Here is a 20,955-nt window from a genome sequence, read left to right on the forward strand (position 1 = left end):
GCCAAAAGGTGGAAATAACCTCAGTGCCCATCAACTGGTCAATGGATAAACAAAATGTGATATATCCACACAATGGAATATTATTCAGCTATAAAAACGAATAAAGTTCTGATACATGCTACAATACGGATGAGCCTTGAAAACATTACGCTAAGTGAAATAAGCCAGACACAAAAGGACAGATACTGTGTGATTCCACTTATATGAGGTTCCTAGAATAGGCGAGACAGACGTAGATTAGAGGTTACCAGGGGCTGAGGGAAGAGGAGTTTGGGGAGTTACTGCTTAATGGGTACAGAGTTTCTGTTTGAGGTGAATGAAAAGTTTTGGAAATAGTGGTGATGGCTGCACACACTGTGAATGTATTTAATGTCACTAAATTGTACACTTAAAAATGGTTAAAATGGCAAATTTTATTATATATGTAGTACCACAACTTAAAAAATTAATGTAATAGGCCAAAAACCATTTAATTGTACACTTTAAATGGGTGAACTGTATGGCAAGCAAATTCTATCTCAAGTTTTTAAAAGTCCATATGCTTATTCAGAAACAAGAAAGCAAGCTTCCCTGGTGGCGCAGTGGTTGAGAATCTGCCTGCCAATGCAGGGGACATGGGTTCGAGCCCTGGTCCGGGAAGATCCCACATGCCGCAGAGCAGCTAAGCCTGTGCGCCACAACTACTGAGCCTGTGCTCTAGAGCCCGCGAGCCGCAACTATTGAGACTGTGTGCTGCAACTACTGAAGTCCGTGGCTCTAGGGCCCGCGAGCCACAATTACTAAGCCCGCGAGCCACAACTACTGAGCCCATGTGCCACAACTACTGAAGCCCGCGTGCCTAGAGCCCGCGCTCTGCGACAAGAAAAGCCACCACAATGAGGAGCCTGTGCACCACAATGAAGAGTAGCCCCCGCTCGCCACAGTTAGAGAAAGACCGTGCGCAGCAACGAAGACCCAACACAGCCAAAAATAAATAAATAAAATAAATAAATATATATATATATATATATATATATATATATATATATATATATATATATATATACACACACATACATAAAAGGAAGCAAATGGGATCAGCGGGGAGGGGACGACTGAGATCTGGCAAAAGAACTAGAAAGTGGGGTGCCAGGGAAAGGTCCCCATGCCTGGAAAGTAGGGACAAGGGACCCAAGGGCACCAAGAGTTGTGGAAAGCTGTGGAACTGGGAGGAGCCCTGGGAGGAAGAAGAGCCGCCTTAAAAAAACAGACAGGTGAAACCTGCAGCTGCTTTCTGTGGGGGGGCGGGGCTGGTTTGCAAGCAGTCTGTTGTGTAATAAGACGCTGTTAAAGGAACGCCCAGCCCTCCACCTCCACCCCCGGCACCATCACAAAACGCTCCCAGGACCAGGGTCAGCGCCCGGAGGCCATGAGCATGCAGCTCCAAGCATCCTGCCCTTCATGCTCAGCTTCGGTCACAGCCAGTTCTGCCTGATTAAATGACACACACACACAGACACAGTGACTCATCTGGTCATCTCACAAAACGCAGAAATGTTCTGCTGCAGATGCATGGTCTGTGGGTGGCGGACCCCACGCGAAGAACAGAGGCTGGCTGCTCCCAAATGTGTCCTGGGAGCTCGTGCTCTAGTCCTGGCGCTGCAGTCCATTTATTGGTGTGACCTCGGGCGGTGGCCTGGATATTGGGGTGACCCTGGATGTCCCTCCAGCTCTAACCTGCTATGACATCCGTTAGGGAGAGTGGCCTTAAAGGAGTCATTGTGATGGTCCCTTAAAGATTTATTATTAAAGACACTTAAAATAGGATTCGCTTTACTCCTAATTTGGAGAGAAAATAAATCCTTTTAGTAAGTGCACCTTATATGTAGACCCAGACCCAGACAATTCCTGCTGACTATATATCCTCCTTAGGTTCTGAATAGTTTAGAAAATGAGCAAATTAAACACAAACATACAACCACACACACACCACTAAGTTTGGCCAAGCTGCAATAAAATTCAAGTTGGACATATTTGGAATTCTTCACTCAATTTTAGAAATTGTGGAGAAGCTTCAGCTCAATACGAGTACGAATTCTCTGACAACTGGAATTATCTGAACATACAATGGGCCACTTAATGAAACAGTGAGCTTCTTGTCACTGAAGGAAGGCTTTCTGGCAAAAATCTTGTAACAACTGACAGCTTGCTCTAGATGACCCCTCAGAATTGAGGGCCATCTCCCGACGGAAATGTTGAGGAATTCTGCATGTCAGTATCTTGTCATCTATACCAAGGAGTGTGGGAGAAAACCTCTCCGAACTCTTCATGGGTCCCATCCCTTTTTTCTGATCTGGCAGTCCCCATGCCAAAGGAGCAAATAGGTACAACACAGTCTAATACTGATTTACCTACCTCTTTGGATTTACATGTGACAGGTTTGGAAAAGGTGAATTAATTTGATAGCTCTGTTTTTAATCTCTTCTATTGTTAGAAATCTCTGTGCTCTACCTGATGTACTATGCAGATTAGAGAACAAATGAGAAACTGTTAAATCAGTCAGTTTAAAAATGAGCACACGGGCTTCCCTGGTGGTGCAGTGGTTAAGAATCCGCCTGCCAATGCAGGGGATAGGGGTTCGAGACCTGGTTCAGGAAGATCCCACATGCCGCGGACCAACTAAGCCTGTGCACCACAACTACTGTGCCTGCGCTCTAGAGCCCACGAGCCACAACTACTGAGCCCACGTGCCACAACTACTGAAGCCCCTGCGCCTAGAGCCCGTGCTCCGCAATAAGAGAAGCCACCACAATGAGAAGCCTGCGCACCACAAGGAAGAGTAGCCCCCGCTCGCCACAAATAGAGAAAGCCCGCGTGCAGCAACGAAGACCCAACACAGCTAAAAATAAATTAAAAAAAAAAAAAAGCTAATCACTTAAAAATTATATAAAAAAAATGAGCACACATTTGACATTACTACTATGGGTTCTTTTGGCTCCTACGTGTCTGTTCTACTGGGCTTCATCCCACTGTAGTGTCTAATTATTATTGATAGCTTAGCAATCCCATTATGAACTGGTTAATGGAAGTGAGAGACAGTGATAGCAGAAGAATGAGAGATGCTTGCTTAAGTGGTCTCAACAGAACATCACTTCCAAATAAAAAACAAAGCTGCCAGGGTTCATGACTGCCTTGTGCTGTCATGGCAATAGATGATTTTCATCATTTTAAAATGATGAAAAGAAATAAGGAGCTAAGTAAAGAAATCAGCCCCAATGGAGAAAACACTGCTGGAGGATCAGACACAAATCTGTGACCCCTTCTCTGTAGGACCCTAACCGGAATGCGCTTCTGACTTCCATTTGCCAATCACCATCAATTCCGTCCTCCAAGACCTGAGTCAAAACTCATCTCCACCAATGAACTTTCCATGACTGATTTCATGCCTCTGATGCCATAATCAATGCTATATGTAAAAAATACTGCTCTTCTGTTACTATGACATTGATTACTAAATACGGGAAACGTTTACTGAATGCACAACTACTGTTCAAAGTCCTCTGCATGTTTTATCCCCTCTAATCCTCACAGCAAAACTACGAGGTGAAGAATATTACAACTTTCATTTTAAGAACAACAAACTTCAGATGTGGAGAGCTTAGGTCACTTGGTTGTTCAAGGTCACACAGCTGGTTAGGGGCAAAGTCAGGTTGGAACCAAGAGCTAGCATTCTTCTTCTTTTTCTATTTGTGACTAAGTGTGGTCTTAGTTTATTTATTTTAAAAAATTTTATTTTATTGTGGTAAGAATACGCAACATGAGATCTACCTTCTTAAAATTCTAAGTATACAATACAGTAGCGATGACTATAGCTGTGACGCTGTACAGCAGATCTGTAGAGCTTATTCATCTCAACTGAAGTGTATGCCTGTTGATCAGTGACTCCCCATTTCCCCCTACCCACAGTCCCTGCCAACCGAGATTCCACTCTTTGATTCTGTGAATTTGACTCTTTTAGATAGCTCACGTAAGGTTTTTTGCATATTGCACAATTTCCTTCTTTTTAAGGCTGAACAGTATTCCACTGTGTGCACACGCCACATTTTCTTTATCCATTCATCTGTCCATTCATCTGATGGACACTTAGGTTGTTTCCACATCTTGGCTATTGTGACTAATGCTGCAATCAACATGGGAGTGGCTATCTCTTTGAGGTCCTGATTTCCATTCTTTTGCATAAATACTCAGAAGTGGGACTGCTAGATCATATGGCAGCTCTATTTTTAATTTTTTTTGAGGAACTTCCATACTGTTTTCCATAGCGGCTGCACCAATTCATATTCCCACCAACAGTGCACAAGAGTTCCAGTGTCTCCACATCCTCCTCGTCAACACTCGTTAGCTTTTCTTTTTGATAATAGCCATCCCGACAGGTGTGAGGTGATATCTCATCATGGTTTTGGTTTGCATCTCCCTGATCACGAGTAACGCTGAGCAGTTTTCATATGGCTGTTGACCCCGTACATGTCTTCTTTTAAGAAACGTCAGTCCAAGTCCTTAGCCCACTTTTAAATTAAGTTGTTATTTTTTTCGCTGTTGGGTTGTCCAGAGCCTGCACTCCCTTTTAATCACGAGCTACACAGCCCCCTCCTACCCACGAGACTGAGAACATAAGGCAACTGAGACTGCTCCTACTGGTTCCACCAGGGGCACAGTTGGTGACGGTGGTCTCCTCCAAGCATGGGTCCTGGGGTTGTTCGCATGGACAGTTGTCCCAGCTGATGGAGGTGACAGCTGCCGACCCGGCCACCTGCACAGGCGTGCGCGCGGCTCGCTATGCTGTTCCCACTCCCTCTCCACCCAGCTAGAAATAAATACAAGGCCGACTGCTTTTAACCAGCCCTTCTTGTGAAAAGAGGGGCCGGGCGACGATGCCACCAGGCCAGTGTGCTTCCGATGTATCATGTGGCTTCCAATTTAAAGTCATTAGTGAGAACCAAAAAAATCTACATTTTAAATTTGGTGCATACATTACATTCGCGTTACATTATCCACATGTTTATATCTATGGGTATGTCTCTCAACATACACACACACACATCCATGTCACCATTACGGTCACTTTTTACATGACTACCTTCTGGAGAAATCTGAAACAGGGCCTAGAAGGAGCCAAGGGTGGCCCCAGTCCTCACGCATCACGCACAGCAGCAGATGTTCACTCTCCCTCCACCTCCTGTGCTCCAGCCTGCGAGTCTCTCCTGACCACGCTGGGTCCATCCGCTGGGCATGGCTCTGCCCTGTGCTTCCCAATCCGCTCCCGCCCTCCTCCCTCTGCCCTGCAGAAGGCAGGGAGGACACCAGGAAGTCGCTACACGTCTGTGAAAGCTTTGTAACGTGCAGCAGTGTTAGGACAGGTGGCTGGGGACAGTCCAGTGCAGTCTCTCCTTTTCAAAACACAGCCTTTTCATAAAATGCAGCCCCTTAACCACTGGGGTGTTTTTTTTTTTTTTAAAATAGATTTATTTATTTATTTATTTATTTTTGGCTGCGTTGGGTCTTCACTGCTGCACGCGGGCTTTCTCTAGTTACGGCGAGCGGGGGCTACTCTTCGTGGCAGTGCGTGGGCTTCTCATTGCAGTGGCTTCTCTTGTTGTGGAGCACGGGCTCTAGGCGAGCGGGCTTCAGTAGTTGTGGCATGTGGGCTTCAGTAGTTGTGGCTCATGGGCTCTAGAGCGCAGGTTCAGTAGTTGTGGCGCACGGGCTTAGTTGCTCCGCGGCATGTGGGATCTTCCCGGACCAGGGCTCGAACCCATGTCCCCTGCATTGGCAGGCGGATTCTTAACCACTGTGCCACCAGGGAAGCCCCCCACTGGGGTGTTTTGAACGTAACCCTGTAATGAAGATGCAATAGAGTTCCCTCGACAAAACATCCTCTGTTCATCTGTGGGGTGTAACTTAACACTGCGAAGCAACAAGCCCTCCAAATGGCACTGTGAGTTGGGTTCCTTTGCTTCTTCCCTCGAGCTTGACTCTGATGCCACTAGCACAGCACAATGTTGGCCTAAGTGGGTGTGTGCGCTTTTCCTCTGTTAAGTGGATGTTAATTTTTCAGGCTGTCTTTTGAGCAGCAGTCCATCAGCTTCCTGACTGTGCCTTTTCTATAGAAATTTCTCTAGATTTTCAATTTAGTGTAAAGAAGAACATTTGGGGTCACATTTTTTTTTGCATAAACATTTTCAGAGTGATCCCTGTTTAAAATACTTAGTGATCCTGATGAATCAATCCTCTATTGAAGTTCACATTTTAGTCACATTAGCTGTAACACACTCCCAAAGTGGTGCAGAATATAGCAGTGCCCTGATGACCTAAGTAAATGAACCCCGTCTACCAGAAGTAGTCAGATAACTGAATGAACAGATAAATGAGTGAATAATGGAGACTGGGCAAAATGATTTCTAATTGATCAGCTGAAATGAGCCATTCTGGTCACACACTTTGGAAGACTGTATGATGTAGCCTCATGGCCTCTATAAGACAGTTTCAGCACAAGGCAAGGTTGGCAGAAGGGTCTGAATAATAAGACGTGCACCCATAAGCTTTCTCCAAGGAAAGTTCAAGGGAGAAAAGATAGCTTATTCAGCACGTGTGGACAGTCAAATGCTCCTCTAATCAAAATCATTTATATATATTTAAAATAAGACTGGTTCTACTTCCTAATCCTGGGGGACCCAGAAAAATATCTGTTTGCTATCTTTAGGCAAATTCTCTAGCCATGACCACAGAGACCCCTCGTCCAACATCGAGAAAGAGGAGGCTGCTGGGTCTTTCTTGGCCTCCTCTCTTTTTCAAATCTTCTTAAAGAATGAGAAGAGCTGACTTCTGCCCTGCCTGCTGCTAGAGCCCCAGCACTCTGACCAATCGATGCCTGGCCCCAGTCAGGGCTCAGTGAACGTACCCTGGACTCTCCCACTGCCCTGGCCTGGTGCCCTGCACACAGTGGGTGTGACCATGGGTGTGGGCATGGTGGTGGTCAGAGGAAGCACAGGACACAATTTATAATGTGTTGAATTAATGACTGAAGAGAAATCAATTATTTTTGCCAGTAATTAAGACTGCCATTTCCTCAATGTCACAGAACCTGAATCCTAATTCTGCTACTTAGAACCTTTGTCAATCTGGGTGAGTCACTTACCTTTCTCGGGCCTCAGTTTCCTCATCTATCAAATGGGACTACAACTACTGGCCTTGTATATTCCATCAAATGATGCACAGAAAGTGCAGGTGAGAACACCTGGGGAATGTTTGTTATGACTCCCCTCCTCTCTAATTCACTCGCCCCCAGCCTGCCCATCACGCTCTGGAGTCCTCCTTACAAGGAGGAATTGCTGACCATCCATCTAATCTGGCAACGAACAGTGCCACATACTGGGGGTCAGGAATGATAATTTTGCTTTGGCATTCTTCTGAAAATTCTAGGCAATTATCAGCTGGTCCTGGAGATTTAGTGACAAGCTTAGTCCTAAAAAAGGTGGATTTACCATTATTTGTCTCACGTCAGCTCTAAAAGACTCTGCCATGTGGTCCGCGCTCACCATCCCTGTGAGCATCATCACCCCCCCACCCCGCTCTCTGGCTGCTGTGTTGAGGCTGAGTCACATGAGGGGGAGTGATCGGCGTTTCAGGCAGAGTTGCAGGGCTAGCACTGAGGGTGAGCCACAAATAGGAAATGAGGTCAGGAACACAGAAGATCAGAATCAAGATGCTCACGGCTGGGAGAAATCAGGTTTGGGAACGAGAACGGTCAGGGTCTAGGAGGGAAGTCTCCACGGTTCACACTGGAGCACTGACAGGTAGAGAAGCTTCCAGCTGGAGGGCCGCTGGGTGGCTCCCCCGTGGGCTGCACCTGGGGGCACGTCCTTGTTTTCCCAGGACTGATGCTTTCCCACCAGCTCCTCAGCATCTCCTCGCAAAGCTGGCCACGCCCACCTAAGGAGAGACCCTCAAATCTCCCTTTCCAATCTGAAATCCCTTTTTTCCTTGTCTCCCGCTTTCTCTCTGATCAGTAGCCCCACGTGCTCTTGATCCCCTCTGCCCACCTCTGAGGCTCCGCCCACCACCTATCTCGCTGGAATTTGCAGTCTCACCTCCTCTACCCACTGTCCACACCCATCAGGACCTTTGACCTTGAAAAGCCTCCTCTCCCCTGCTACTTCCTCAAGCTATTTCCCCTTTGAATCCCCACAGTCCTCTGCTAGTTTTTAGGGGGCTGATATTCTGTTTTGTGATATGATGATTTGCACACGTCTTACCTGGCTTATTACCCTGCAAACCTCCTGAGGACAGAGGCTGTCTACCTTATTTATATAGCACCTGTGGTTCCAAGCGTAATATCTTAACAGTGGGGCCAATAAATATTTACTGTGTTAAATTTTGCCATAATTCTGATATCTAGGGCTTCCCTGGTGGCGCAGTAGTTAAGAATCTGCCTGCTAATGCAGGGGACACGGGTTCGAGCCCTGGTCTGGGACGATCCCACATGCCGCGGGGCAACTGGGCCCGCGGGGCAACTGGGCCCGTGAGCTGCAACTGCTGAGCCTGCGCGTCTGGAGCCTGTGCTCCGCAACAGGAGAGGCCGCGACAGTGAGAGGCCCGCGCACTGCGATGAAGAGTGGCCCCCGCTTGCCACAACTGGAGAGAGCCCTTGCACAGAAACGAAGACCCAACACAGCCAAAAATAAATAAATTAATTAATTAATTAAAAAAATAATTCTGCTATCTAAGAACGAGTAATCGTATTTCCCCGTTTTTTTTCTCATTACAAAATGCAGTCACATTAACGTGGTCACATTACACGGTGGTTTCGCTAGGAATAAAATAGCTACTGGTTTCCGGTTGATCCTCCTCAGACTCAAATACACCTTCCTGTCTTCCTGGGTCCTAAAACATTCCTTTAAGGCAACAGTCATTTGATCCCTCCAGAAAACACTATCATCTCATTCTGCACGCCTCCCGTCACACCTGTGCACAGCTGACACCCGTCTCAATTACGCGCTGGCCTCAGCCTGCAGCTTCCCCCATTTGGCGGAACCTCTCTGGTGCGTTTCATTCCCCTGGGCAGGCGGGCCATCCCCTGCATTTTCCACTGTATGAAGCTCTGGTACTCAGCAGCCCACTGTCGCTGTGTGTGGTTGTCGCTTACACACGCACCTGCCAGTCAGCTCCCTCCCTGCCCTCCCCTAAGTCTTGACTCGTCTGTGAAGTCACCAGTGTCCTCACATGCTGTCAAGTACTGCAGCTCTCTTCTTTCTGGGCCCCGGAGCTGCTGCGGAAGTAGCCTGTGCTTTGGCTCGCTTTGCGCTCACGGCCCCGGCAGCGGCCTTGACAGGTGGAGAGATGGCTCTCTCATCCTCCTTCTCCTCAGACCCACTATTCAATTCTCTCCTGAGCACATAGGTCGAGATTCTGTGTCAATTCAAATGTCAAAATGATATTCCAATCTAGTCAATTGTCAGATTTTAAAATCGCCTTTTTCCAGTTGTGGCAAAGGGCTGTGTGAGGTTGCTGGTCCTTCTCGTGCCTCATGCTACAAATGTGTGCACAAGCTGCTCCAGGCCAGGGGCCGGGCCAGAGCCGGGAGGAGCCTTTCTCTTTGGGAAGGGCCTGCGAGGCATGAGGCACTGGGCAGGACGGGGTATTGACTCAACTTGGGACTGTTCTCCAAAAGGAAACTGAGCCCAGTTCTGGAACAGGCAGCCTGGGAATGAAGCACTGAGCCCCATCCCCCCGGCCCCGTGGCCCCTCTAGCGCCTGGCCCAATGCTAGGACCAGAAATGCTCCACGATATGCTTCTCTGAGACACACTGAAGACTAGGCTGGGCCATTAAAGAGGACACTGGAATGAGAGATACACTAGCCCTATCATGAGAAGATAAGACACTGAGGTCATTATAAAGATGGGAAGGGGATGCCCCGTGCAGGAAGAAATAGCTGTAGTGAGAATGTTTGAATCAGTCTATCTGCATATCTTGTAATGATTTTAAGTGTAGGAATTTATTATCTAATCAAAAGGATTTGTGATTATAATCAGGGACATTGTATCCAATCAGGAATTAGTAATTTGGGCCTAACTGTGAATGTTAAGCTTCACATCAGGTCATGGGATGTGCGCTGACTGGCAGCGTGGGGCAGGCCTCCTTTCCCAGGTCCTGGGTCCCAAAGGGAGGAGCCAGCAGGTTGGGACTGTGAGACTTTGGATCTACAAGGTCCCGAGGCCTGGGGGTGCTGAAGGCCAGGGGACTGACTGTTCAGAGGGGCAAGTTCCGGGGGACCATCAGACAGCCCAAGCTCACGCCGCACTCCGTTGCAGTCTGGCTGGAAAGTGTAGAAAAGAGGCTGTGGCACTAGGGTGAACAGTCTCGCAAATATAATAAATATTTCTTCCCTCTCCCCAGGAAGCACACAGAGAGTAAAATGAGTTCTTACTACTTTGGAATAAACAGCAATGCTCTCTGGGTGAAGAGCCAACTGGCAGTTTGATAGATCGGGTTAATCAGACACAGGAAACTTTCTGATTAATTGGACAATTACCTCAAATTCTGAGAGAGCCAAGGCAGTGTTAGAGAAATAGCCTGACCAACTAGGAATAAATTCAATAGCCCGAGGCAGAGATTTTTAAGCGTATGAGGGTTGAAATACATTGGCACCGTGTGCCTGATTTTTATGGTCTCACGTCCCCCAAATGTAAAGGGCCTGTAACTATTTTTTAAGACCAAAGTGACTCAAAATTATTTCGGCTTTCAACAATTATGGAAAATCTCTTTGACATTCCCTTGAAATCACCTTAGGGCTCCAGGACACGGCAAAGCCAAAATTCAGGGGCCGGGAGAGAGGGGTCATCACGCTGGACGATGGAAGGTGGTCCAGATCCACCGTAACTGTCTCTGTGCGAGACGGAAACGCAACTCCGCTCCGTCCTGGAGTCTGAAGGTGGCACAGCCTCACCTGGCGGGGGCATGCTTCTGCTCCTCCTCCTCATCCGTGTCGCTGCTGATGGTGATGACGCTGACCGTGGGGCTGGGGGTGTCAGGAATGACGATCGTCTGCCGCTGCCGCTCCCTGGTGGTGCTGGAGGCCCCGTCGCCCCAGCCGCACGTGACAGAGGAGCTGCAGGCCGGGCTGCTGTGCACCAGGGCGCAGCGCGGAGGCGTGTTCTCCTTGACACGCTTGGACCGCTGCGGGGAGCTGACGGCCTGAGAGGAGGACACCTCACAGGTGGAGACGTTTCTGGAACGACAAAGCCACACACGCTCACGGAGAGGGTCAGACCCGGCGGCTCCTTCCGAGGAGCTCAACTGTCTAGAAACACCAGCTCTGCCCAAGTCTCCGTAAAACAGGTAGAGGGCCAGGGCACTCAGACTTAATGTGACTGCAGAGCGGCTGCCTGTGGAGCTCTCTCTCTCAGTTAGCTGCGACACAGACGGGGGGGCAGCAGCCTGGCCTTCTCTGGGCTCTGGCCTGGCTCCCTGCACCCGCCCCCAGCGGGACAAAGGGAGTAGTCAGGGCTCTCAGGAGAGGGCACAGGGCCATGACCCAGGACTGGGCTGGTCTTGTGGGGGCAGACGTAACGCCCAGGATTTCAGGGGTGTCTGTCCCAATGCAGCCCCCTGTCTTCAAGGTCGAGGCCCAACTTCCTAAGCTCAATCTGGTCACCCTCTCCAATGTATTTAGCTCTTGTTTTAGAGGTGGAAGAAAAGGTATCTGCACAGAGAGCTTTAGTTTCCTTGCTAATGGCTGGTTTACCACTGATTAAACTGAAACACTCACTTCCTAAGAGTTCCGGGATCTAAAGGATCTAATGTTAAAGTTTAGCTTCCCCTTCTTCCTCCTTTTATGGACATGACCATAAAAGTATCTGTGTGGGTATAATTTTTCAAAAAATGATTTTTTTTGGATTTGGAAACATGGGCATCACAGGACGCTTACCAGTCTGTTTCAATTGCAATGAAATATCAGGAAAAATGCAAGAGGAAAAGGTATGCTTAAAAAGGGACCTTTTAATCTTGATTTTGATCAACTCAAAATTACTTATCGAATCAGTCAATGTAGTTTCTGGTAACTTTAGAGAAAAAAATACCTTACCTTTTCCCCTCCCCATCAACCCTTGCTGACCTTGGTCATTATCTGTACAGTGAGACCAAAGCCAGCCTATAATGAAACTTAAGACTGTGATATGTCCTTAGAGATTCTAGCATCTTCTAGCTAAAGGGATGGCAATACAGATGAAAATAATTCCATAGAGGCAGATCTATTTAATTTTCTATTTAGTTGATATCAGATATGCTGCTTGTTCCTTTTGGGGGGCTCGTAATAAGAAGTGTTACTGATAAGATTGTTCCATTCTCTGTATTTACCATAGAACTATGTATTTGTTATTACTAATATGTTACAATTTTGAGATTATGTTTTCACTACTCGAGCAGTTAAAATATGGTCCATTTGGTGTTGTTAAAGAAAAGTATGCCTGATGGCACCACCTGACAGGGGAAAGCCTTCTGGTCTTCCCAACTGTTATGCCTAAGGCACTGGTCTTAAAAATAGGAAAACACATAATTTTCACTCTAGTGATACTGATCTTGAAATGCACTGGCAATGAGCCTTCCTAAAGGCAGCTGGATGGTGAGGAGGCAAGAAAGAGGGACTTGCCAGCAGGTCAGAGGCCAAGGGTTCTTCCTGCCCCTACCTGGCCAAGGTGAGCTACAAGGAGGCTAAACCCCACCTCCCCGCCAGACCAGGGTTCTGGCGACCACCTACCAGGGTGAGCATGACAGCACGTGAGGATTGAGACAGTGGCTTCTGTTGCCACCCAATCTAACAGAGACACAGGTGTGCTGTCACAGGGCTGCCATGCAAAAGCATTCTGGAAGGCTGCCACCGATCTGACATGAATTTCCCTAAGTTGTCAGAAACATCCAAATAAGAATCTTGTTCAAGAAGGATGACAACTTAAGGAAGTCAGCTCTTGGATTAGTTTCCAAATGAAAAAGAATGCAAAAAGGCAGGCCTAATTTCTGGCACCTTCCTGTACAAGGAAGTAGAAACCCAAAATTCACTAGACATTTCCTATACTAGACTTCTCTTGATTAGCCTATTCCAAATAAGCAATTAGGTACCTCCCCGCCAGTGCCACTGGAGAGAGATGTAGGAAAAATTCTGCATCCACACAATCTTGATCTTGATTTTTTTGTCTGTTCGTTTGTTTGGAAATCCCTTATTTTTTAAAAGTCAGGTCTCTTGAGGTATTTACATACAGTGGAAGACACCCTTTTGAAATGTCTGATGAGTTCTGACAAATGAACAGTCAGGTAACCCCCATCACGATCCAGATATAGAACTTCGTCATCACCTTGAAAAATTCCCTTCTGCTCGTTCCTTGTCAATCCTCTCCTCTCCAACCCTAGCCCCTGGCAGCCCTGATCCAATCTCTGTCCCTGTAGCTTAACCTTTTCCAAAATACCTTATAAATGGAACTAAACAGCACATGGCCTTTGTCAATCTTGATTTTTAAGAGTTCATGGAGATGAAAGTGGATTTAAAGGAAATGGGAAAGATTATTGTTCTGCTGGTTAGTGTCTAGGATTAACCAAAGTTACTGCTTATTATTTAAGCAAGTAGCTAAATGAGTTAAATTTCTGACATTAGATTTCAAAGAAAGCACATTTCTGTACTACCTTTTTTTTTTTTTGGCTGCACCGCAAGCCGGATCTTAGTTCCCGGACCAAGGATTGACAGGGCGGCCACGGCAGTGAAAGCACCAAGTCCTAACCACCGGACTGCCAGGGAATTCCCTCTACTACTTTTAAATAAAGTTATTATGGTTTTGAAAATGCAACTTCAGAGGTCAGCCTGAGTGTTTGCTAGAGAAGTGGAGAACCGCTCAAGGCCCGGACACTGAACACTGTGGTCCCAGGCCCCCAGCCTTTGGGTGCTGGCAGGGTCAGCACTCAGACCGCAGAATGAGTGCCTCCTTCAAACCCTAGTGCTCCCCACACGGTCTAGCAAATTCTACCGGCCACTTCCTGTCCCATTCCAGGGATCCAGATCTTTAACTTCCAAGCTCCTTGAGGTTTCCTTCCTCCAGGGATAGACTCTTACACGACCTACCTCGCAGAGGATTGGTGCTGCTTACTCTTCCGGGAGGAGGTGGTGCTGGTAGGTTGCTGCCGCATCACGTGGGCCACGCCCACATTTAAGGGTTGAGCTGCTGGAAGGGTCACATGACCAGTCAATAGCGCCGGCTGCTGCATGATGGGATTGTAATGGCTGCCGTGAGCATGCGTGTTCCTAAAAGAAAGATGGGAAAACAGGCTCTTTACTGGTTTTATAGAAACAGAGCTCGTTTATAAGATAAAGTTCCCTCCCCAGTTAAAAGCCAAACTAAAACCAAAAGGTGGGTCTCTCACTACCCGGAGAGTTGTTGAAGGGAGGAGCCACCCCAGGTGACTTCAACAGGTAAGTTTCCCTGGTGCAGTAACATTTCAGTGGCAGGGACACAACTTGGTGAGTGAGAAAGAGGGCATTTCAAGAGGGGAGAATGCCGAGTAGGCAGACTCAGCTTAAGTTCTGGGGAGAGAAAATAAATATTCCCTCCAGCTTTTCAAGTCCCTGAACAGGTGACTGTGCTGTGTATTTTATTTTAGAATTTACAAAGTGCCTTCAGTGGGTGATTCCACTCCGTGAGGGAGGCAGGATATCTTAGTAATACCATTTTATAAGGGAGGATATTATAGTTTATGTGAAAAACAAACTTCGAAGCCTGGGAGCCATATGTTTCTGGCGTTAGGAAGTGTTAACACTTTAGAATTTTCTCAGCAGCTAGCACAATGCTCAGGCGTGTGGCAGCTGATTGAGTTACACGCTTCCTGAATGAACAATTAGATTAACTGAAGGTTGACTAGACATGTACAGCGTTTGGTACTAAGTGAAAATTACTAACGTCAGACACATGTTGATAAGAAATACTGCCAGCCATTATCCTGAAAATGGGTTATACGGGATCTGGGTTGTATGGCGCTCAAAGGCTTATTTTCCCACAGAAATATGAAGAGTAGTGATGAATTAAGAGAATTGCCCATAAAAACCCATTTAATACATAATAAAATGAAAAGCTACAGAATTCATCTGAATTTTTAAAATATTATGAAATTTATCTTTGAAACTTAGGGAGAAAGATGAATAGGAAAAAAAGAAGTAGGGAGACACTTTTGTAGAGATTTTGATAGTCTTTTGGACATTTACATGAACTTTAGAAACTGATGTTGTAGCTTCTTTACTTTGTTGCTATTTCATCTACAGACATGGCACTCTTTTTCCTTTGATACAGGTCTAGCACTGGTACTTCTCTTTTGTTTATTAGCTATGATTACGGATGTTCTTTGGACCACACATGAAATGGAGAAGAGACTGAAAAGAAACTGTGTTGGCTTTAGGTGTCTTCTGTGGTAACCAGATAAGAGATGAGGAGGGATGAGGGATAAGAAAATATGCATGAGTGAGTGAGTATGTGAGTATTGCTGAAATTCAATGAGCTAGAAATGCTGAAAGACAAAGGAAAGAAGGAGTACAGCGTATGTGTGGTCTTTTAGGAGAAGAAGGGGTGAGGAAAAAAAAACAACTGGTCAGACAGCTTTCCACTTGGTGGCTGTCCCTAATGAGCTGAAGAGGGAAGGTGGTCTTGCTGAGCATGAACCAGTGTGAACGGGGGAAGGGCATATAACAGATCTATTTACTGCCTGTCATGTACCAGGCGCTGGTATGGTACGTTAAATTCAGTCAAGTGCTTTGTTTCTTTATCTTAAATTTAAACCTCCCAACAATCCTATGAATAGACATGATTATCCCCGCTTTACTGAAGAAGAACCAAGGCTCATACAGGTTAAGTAACTTTTCCCAGGTCATGCAGGGCCAGACATGAACCCAGTTTTACCTGGTTTGAAAGTGCTTCCAATGAGTGGGGGTAGATGTAGGGGGAGTGCTGTCAGTGGGAAGTGAATGGGGCTGTGATAAACAGCCCATGTTCCTCTCTTCTTCTTACTAAATTAAATTAGAATTAGTAAATTAGTAATTAGAAAATTAACCGGCAGAACAGAGGAAGCTGCAGTTGAGGCTGGACTGGGGACCTGCCTCTCTACCTCTCTACCTTTTATCCAGAGCTCTTCATTCACAGTAGCCTTTCAGGTCAGAAAAGGAGCTGTCAGGAGGCTCCATGGTTGGTATGGAGACTGTCAAGAGGGTGAGGGGTGTGACCTGCCCTGATGTTTGGGCTGAAAGAGAGACAGTGCAGAGGGCCACGGGAAGTTGGGGACAACTTGGGGGCTGCCATTTGGCTCTGCACTGGTGCAGGGGGGCATGGTGGTGGTGTTGGGATGGGGTGGGTGGCAGGTACAAGGAAAAGTGGAAAGCGGCCATAAAAACAACGGAGCAATGTGTCAGTGATGAAGCTGGCGAGTGGGAGGGGGTGGGGGGTTTCTGGAAACAGATGCAGGGGGTGTGGCATGCTGGTGGCTGTCAGCTGGATGCCTCTGGGGTCTGCGGAAAGTGCACTTGGATCTCGAAGATATGACTGTCAACTGAGGAGACACACTCAGCAAACACACCAGAGTTTATCATCCCAAATAAAGCCCTTTCTGTCAAGCCTTCCCCCGGGAGGTCTGCTATGACTCCAGTGTGCCCGCGTCTCAAAACACCTCGAGAACACTTTCTGGAATTGCATAGGAGCCCCGGGGAGTCTCTTCCGCATCCTTTCACTGGTGACAAATCTTTGTTTTCTGGGAGTGGAATTTAATTCTGAGAAACAACCAAAAAATCATCCCAAGCCAAGTCTGGTGAATTACACTGGTGATCAAATAACGGAACTGAATTTTGGGTTGAAAACGACAACTGACCATAATGTAATGAAGCTGATTTCTAGTGTCCTGGTACACATTTATTTAAAAATAACCTCTCATTACACTGTAGTCTTATTCCACCTAATAATCTTTTTAATTTAAAAAGCAGGGGATTCTGGTACAGGCCAGCCTGGCAGCTCTCTGGGTCAGTGGTAGACATGCCTCCCATCCCAGACATGCCTGCTGCCTTGCTTACCTCCAGTCGGCCAACTGCTGGGTGCCGGCCATGGTCTCGGGAATCACAGTCGCATGCTGCACCGACGTATGCGTGGCCACCCCAGTCAGCTGCTGCCACGCCGGGGGAAGCAGGATCTGCTGGGTCCCACTTGGCCAGGCCTGCTGTAGGACAGAGGACGTTTGCTATCACCATGTCCGTTAGTCATAAAATCAATCTGCATGAGTCAAGCGCTTATTTTGTGCCCAGGGTTGTGCGGGACCCTGTGATAGGTGTGAAAGTGGAGACCTGCTCTTTGGCCTCAAAAACCAGGGGAGATAAAATTAGCACATGGGACGTCAATAGAAGATAATAAGTATATGGGCAAAGAACTGTATGGAAGCAATTCATTCACATTGAAGAATGATTTATTTATAAATTTGCTCTAATGAACAATGCTTAAAATTTCCAAGAGTTCATTCACTGATTTATTCTGTCACACAATTATGTGCAAGAGATTGAGGAAGTTGAACTGGGCCATACAAGGGTAACTTCTTGCCCTCAAGAAGTTTTCTGTCTAGTATCCTTTATTTAATATTTTGCCTTTTGTTTATCAGCCAGAATCTAGAGGTCCAACTTGTGTTATCTTCTGAATCTAAGTTAACATAATTCTGAGATCACCCAAGTATCTGATACTTGCCTGCAACTGAGGGCAGGCAAGTGTGAAGTACAATTCTTAGCTGGGACCTTAAGCTTAACTGAGAATTACCTTGACTTCCTCAAAGCAAAAATGAGACAGTGAGGAAGTCACAGCTTGATTCTTCGGAAATATTAAGCTTTTCCTAAGAAGTCTAAAACGAACTTTCTTGATTCCTCCTTGAACAGACTTACACGTGTGCGTGCATGTGCGTGTATTGTGTTTTGAGCTCTCTGTATCTTCAAACACTATTCTGCTTGCCTTTGGTTATTAAATGATTCACACTGAACACAGCTGTCCAAAGTTGGACACTTGAAGGAACACCACTAAGGTAAAATTCCTCTTGGGCAGGTCAAGGACTTAAAGATTTGGGATCTTAGTTATATCTCTCTTTCCATCAGGATGTAGATGACTGACACTGGGTAATATAATGTAGTGCTCCACAAACTGTGCATGTGTTTAGGCTCACATGTACAAACAAGCACTTCTGGAAATGGATTACAAATTTGAGTCAAGGCTTAATAAACAGTGATGTGTATAAAATGATATAGCCGCAGTTTAGACCTGAGCGGATCGTTCACCTGGTCTATCCTGTCATCTCTGTTGCAGACGAGACCCAGTGAAATCTCTTATACCTTGTAGATATTGCCTGTTTGCTTATTGATCTTTTTTGATAGAGGCAGAAAGCTCAGGGACCACAGATAAAACAGTAAATGCTTAATAAATGTTTGTTGATGAAATGAAGGAAGCAGTTCTACCAAGGCAATTAACTATACTTAACTGTATTTCAGGTTTACTGAATTCAAACACAGTGAGCAGAAAAATAATTTAATTGATTGAAACAGTTATGAGCTCAAAAGCTTAAATGAATAACAGTTTCACTGGCAGTAAGATTTCTACTGATTTTGCCTGGAACTTATTTCAGGTCTCATAAAAAGCATGTGTTTTGACTAATGTCATTTTAAAATAATAAATCTTGACATCAAGCTAAGGACATTATTTTTTCCCTATTTCCCTAAAATGAATATTAACATTTTACTTCAAAGAGAGATATTTTTGTACCTCTATCACTGATTGATATGTTCAACTCATTTCAGACAATACTTCATCAGATATTTCTATAATTTATTACTACTTTATAATTTATAAGATTAGCGCTGATATTTCTGGATGCATACTGTGTGCCAAGCATAGAACTAAGACCATAAATAGATTTTCTGACTTTATCTTAAGACCAATCCTGTGAGGTAGGGACTATTTTCCCCTCCCTTTTCTCAAATGAGTAAACTGAAACACAGAGAAGTTAAATAGCTTGCCTGGAAATATGGTAAATTAAACATACATTTACTGCTCTCCCTCTTTAAGCTCAACTAAAATGACAGTGAAGGAATGAAAAAAATATATAGATCCATAGGACAAAGAGAACAGGAAGTGACAATAACAGTTAACAAAATTTCAGAAGCTGTTAAACAGAAGGGCGATTACTGAGTTCACAGACTGAAGGAATCTAAGGACAAGTCTGTATATTAAACCATGAGATGCCTTCACCCCCAGATCCCTGGTATGCAGAACTATTACCCGGCCCCCCCAGTCTCAAAGCAGGAGCCTGGAGGATTCTCTCTAGGGAAACTGACTATTCCAAGAGAAAAAAATATAGATACATTTGACGAGAGGAGATCTGCCAATGAAAATGCTGAGCTCACTCCTTACTGGCCTATAAAGAAGCCCACATTCAGCTATGGAGAAGTCCACCGCCCTGCCCCTGAAGCTTTCCAGTTATTTTAGTGCTTCAGTCTTAGATATGAATGAACAGCCAGGGATCGCCAGATTTTAAAGGAAGCTTCTAACATGAAAGCAACTAAAACAAAAAAATGAAACTCAGAGGAAACAACAACAGTGTAGGAATCAGAAGAAAATTTCAAAAAAATATGTAATGTCCTCATAGAGGTAAAAAAAAAAAAAAAGTATATATATATATCTCCATGAAACAAGATCATGTATAAGAAGATATATCTAAATTCAGAGAACAAGAAAGAACTCTTGGAAATGAGAACTATGACAACAGAAATTAACAATTCCATGGAGTTGAGAAAATATTAGGAAGTAGCATAGAATATATAGACAAAAAGGTGGGCAGGGTGGGGGGGGGGAGATAAGAAAATCATTAGATCACTTCAGAAACACCAGCACCTAATTAATAAGAATTCCGCAAAGAGGGAACACAGAAAATGGAAGGGAAGAAGTTAACAAAGGCAAAAATAAAATAAAATTCTCCAGGTAAAAAGGGCAAATAGGTTGTCCAGGACAATGTATTCTAAAAGACTCACAAGAAAACATGCAGTCATGAAATCTCAGACCACTGTAGACAAGGAGAGTCTTAAAAGCTTTCAGAAAGAGAGAAAAATAACAACCACTGAACTCAATATGCTCAAACACATCAACACATCAAACACACAAGCCTTTTAGAGCTCTGGAAGAGTTTGGGGCTGCATAATAATAGACACAGAGGAAACTAACTCAATGAAAAGATGAGACTACCATTAATTCCAGGAAAAACAAGTTGAACAGGAAAAGAAATGGAATCATAGTATATTATGAGGCTCAGCTGAAAATAATATGATACAATATCGATGATAATAATTAATTAAATTTAAATTCAAAAATAACTTCCCCAAAGTCATACAGCCAGTAAGTGGTGGGGCTGGCACCTGGACATGGGCAGTCGAATTCTACAGCCCATGCTCTCAGCCAAACTACTACCTCTTTTTTTTTTATAATGTTTTTTTTTGTTTGTTTTGTTTTGTTTTTTTAAAATTTATTTATTTATTTTTGGCTGTGTTGGATCTTCGTTTCTGTGCGAGGGCTTTCTCTAGTTGTGGCAAGCGGGGGCCACTCTTCATCGCGGTGCGCGGGCCTCTCACTATCACGGCCTCTCTTGTTGCGGAGCACAGGCTCCAGTCGCGCAGGCTCAGTACTTGTGGCTCACGGGTCTAGTTGCTCCGCGGCACGTGGGATCTTCCCAGACCAGGGCTCGAACCCGTGTCCCCTGCATTGGCAGGCAGACTCTCAACCACTGCGCCACCAGGGAAGCCCCTACCTCTTTTTATGCAGATGATACATAAAAATGCTGGCCCTACTCAGGATCAGGTGTTGGTGGTAACTGCATAAAAGTGGTATGA

The 20,955-nt window shown here is 45.4% G+C and overlaps 1 protein-coding gene across 5 annotated transcripts in view; it reads right to left on the reverse strand.

Moving 5' to 3' along the window:
* The window catches only part of HIPK2 (homeodomain interacting protein kinase 2), a 188,209-nt gene that overhangs the window by 9,823 nt on the left and 157,431 nt on the right, over positions 1-20,955 (reverse strand). For 3 of the 5 annotated variants that reach the window (XM_061198803.1, XM_061198805.1, XM_061198801.1), the window contains exons 10-12: positions 17,122-17,264; positions 14,143-14,322; positions 10,984-11,265 (exon numbers count right to left, since the gene is read on the reverse strand). In XM_061198803.1, the coding sequence (XP_061054786.1) occupies positions 10,984-11,265; positions 14,143-14,322; positions 17,122-17,264 (605 nt within the window). The remainder of the gene's footprint in view (positions 1-10,983; positions 11,266-14,142; positions 14,323-17,121; positions 17,265-20,955) is intronic. The other 2 variants (XM_061198806.1, XM_061198802.1) reach the window with 1 other exon arrangement.

Source organism: Eubalaena glacialis, chromosome 8 (genome assembly GCF_028564815.1).
Source record: "Eubalaena glacialis isolate mEubGla1 chromosome 8, mEubGla1.1.hap2.+ XY, whole genome shotgun sequence".
Lineage (NCBI taxonomy): Eukaryota > Metazoa > Chordata > Mammalia > Artiodactyla > Balaenidae > Eubalaena > Eubalaena glacialis.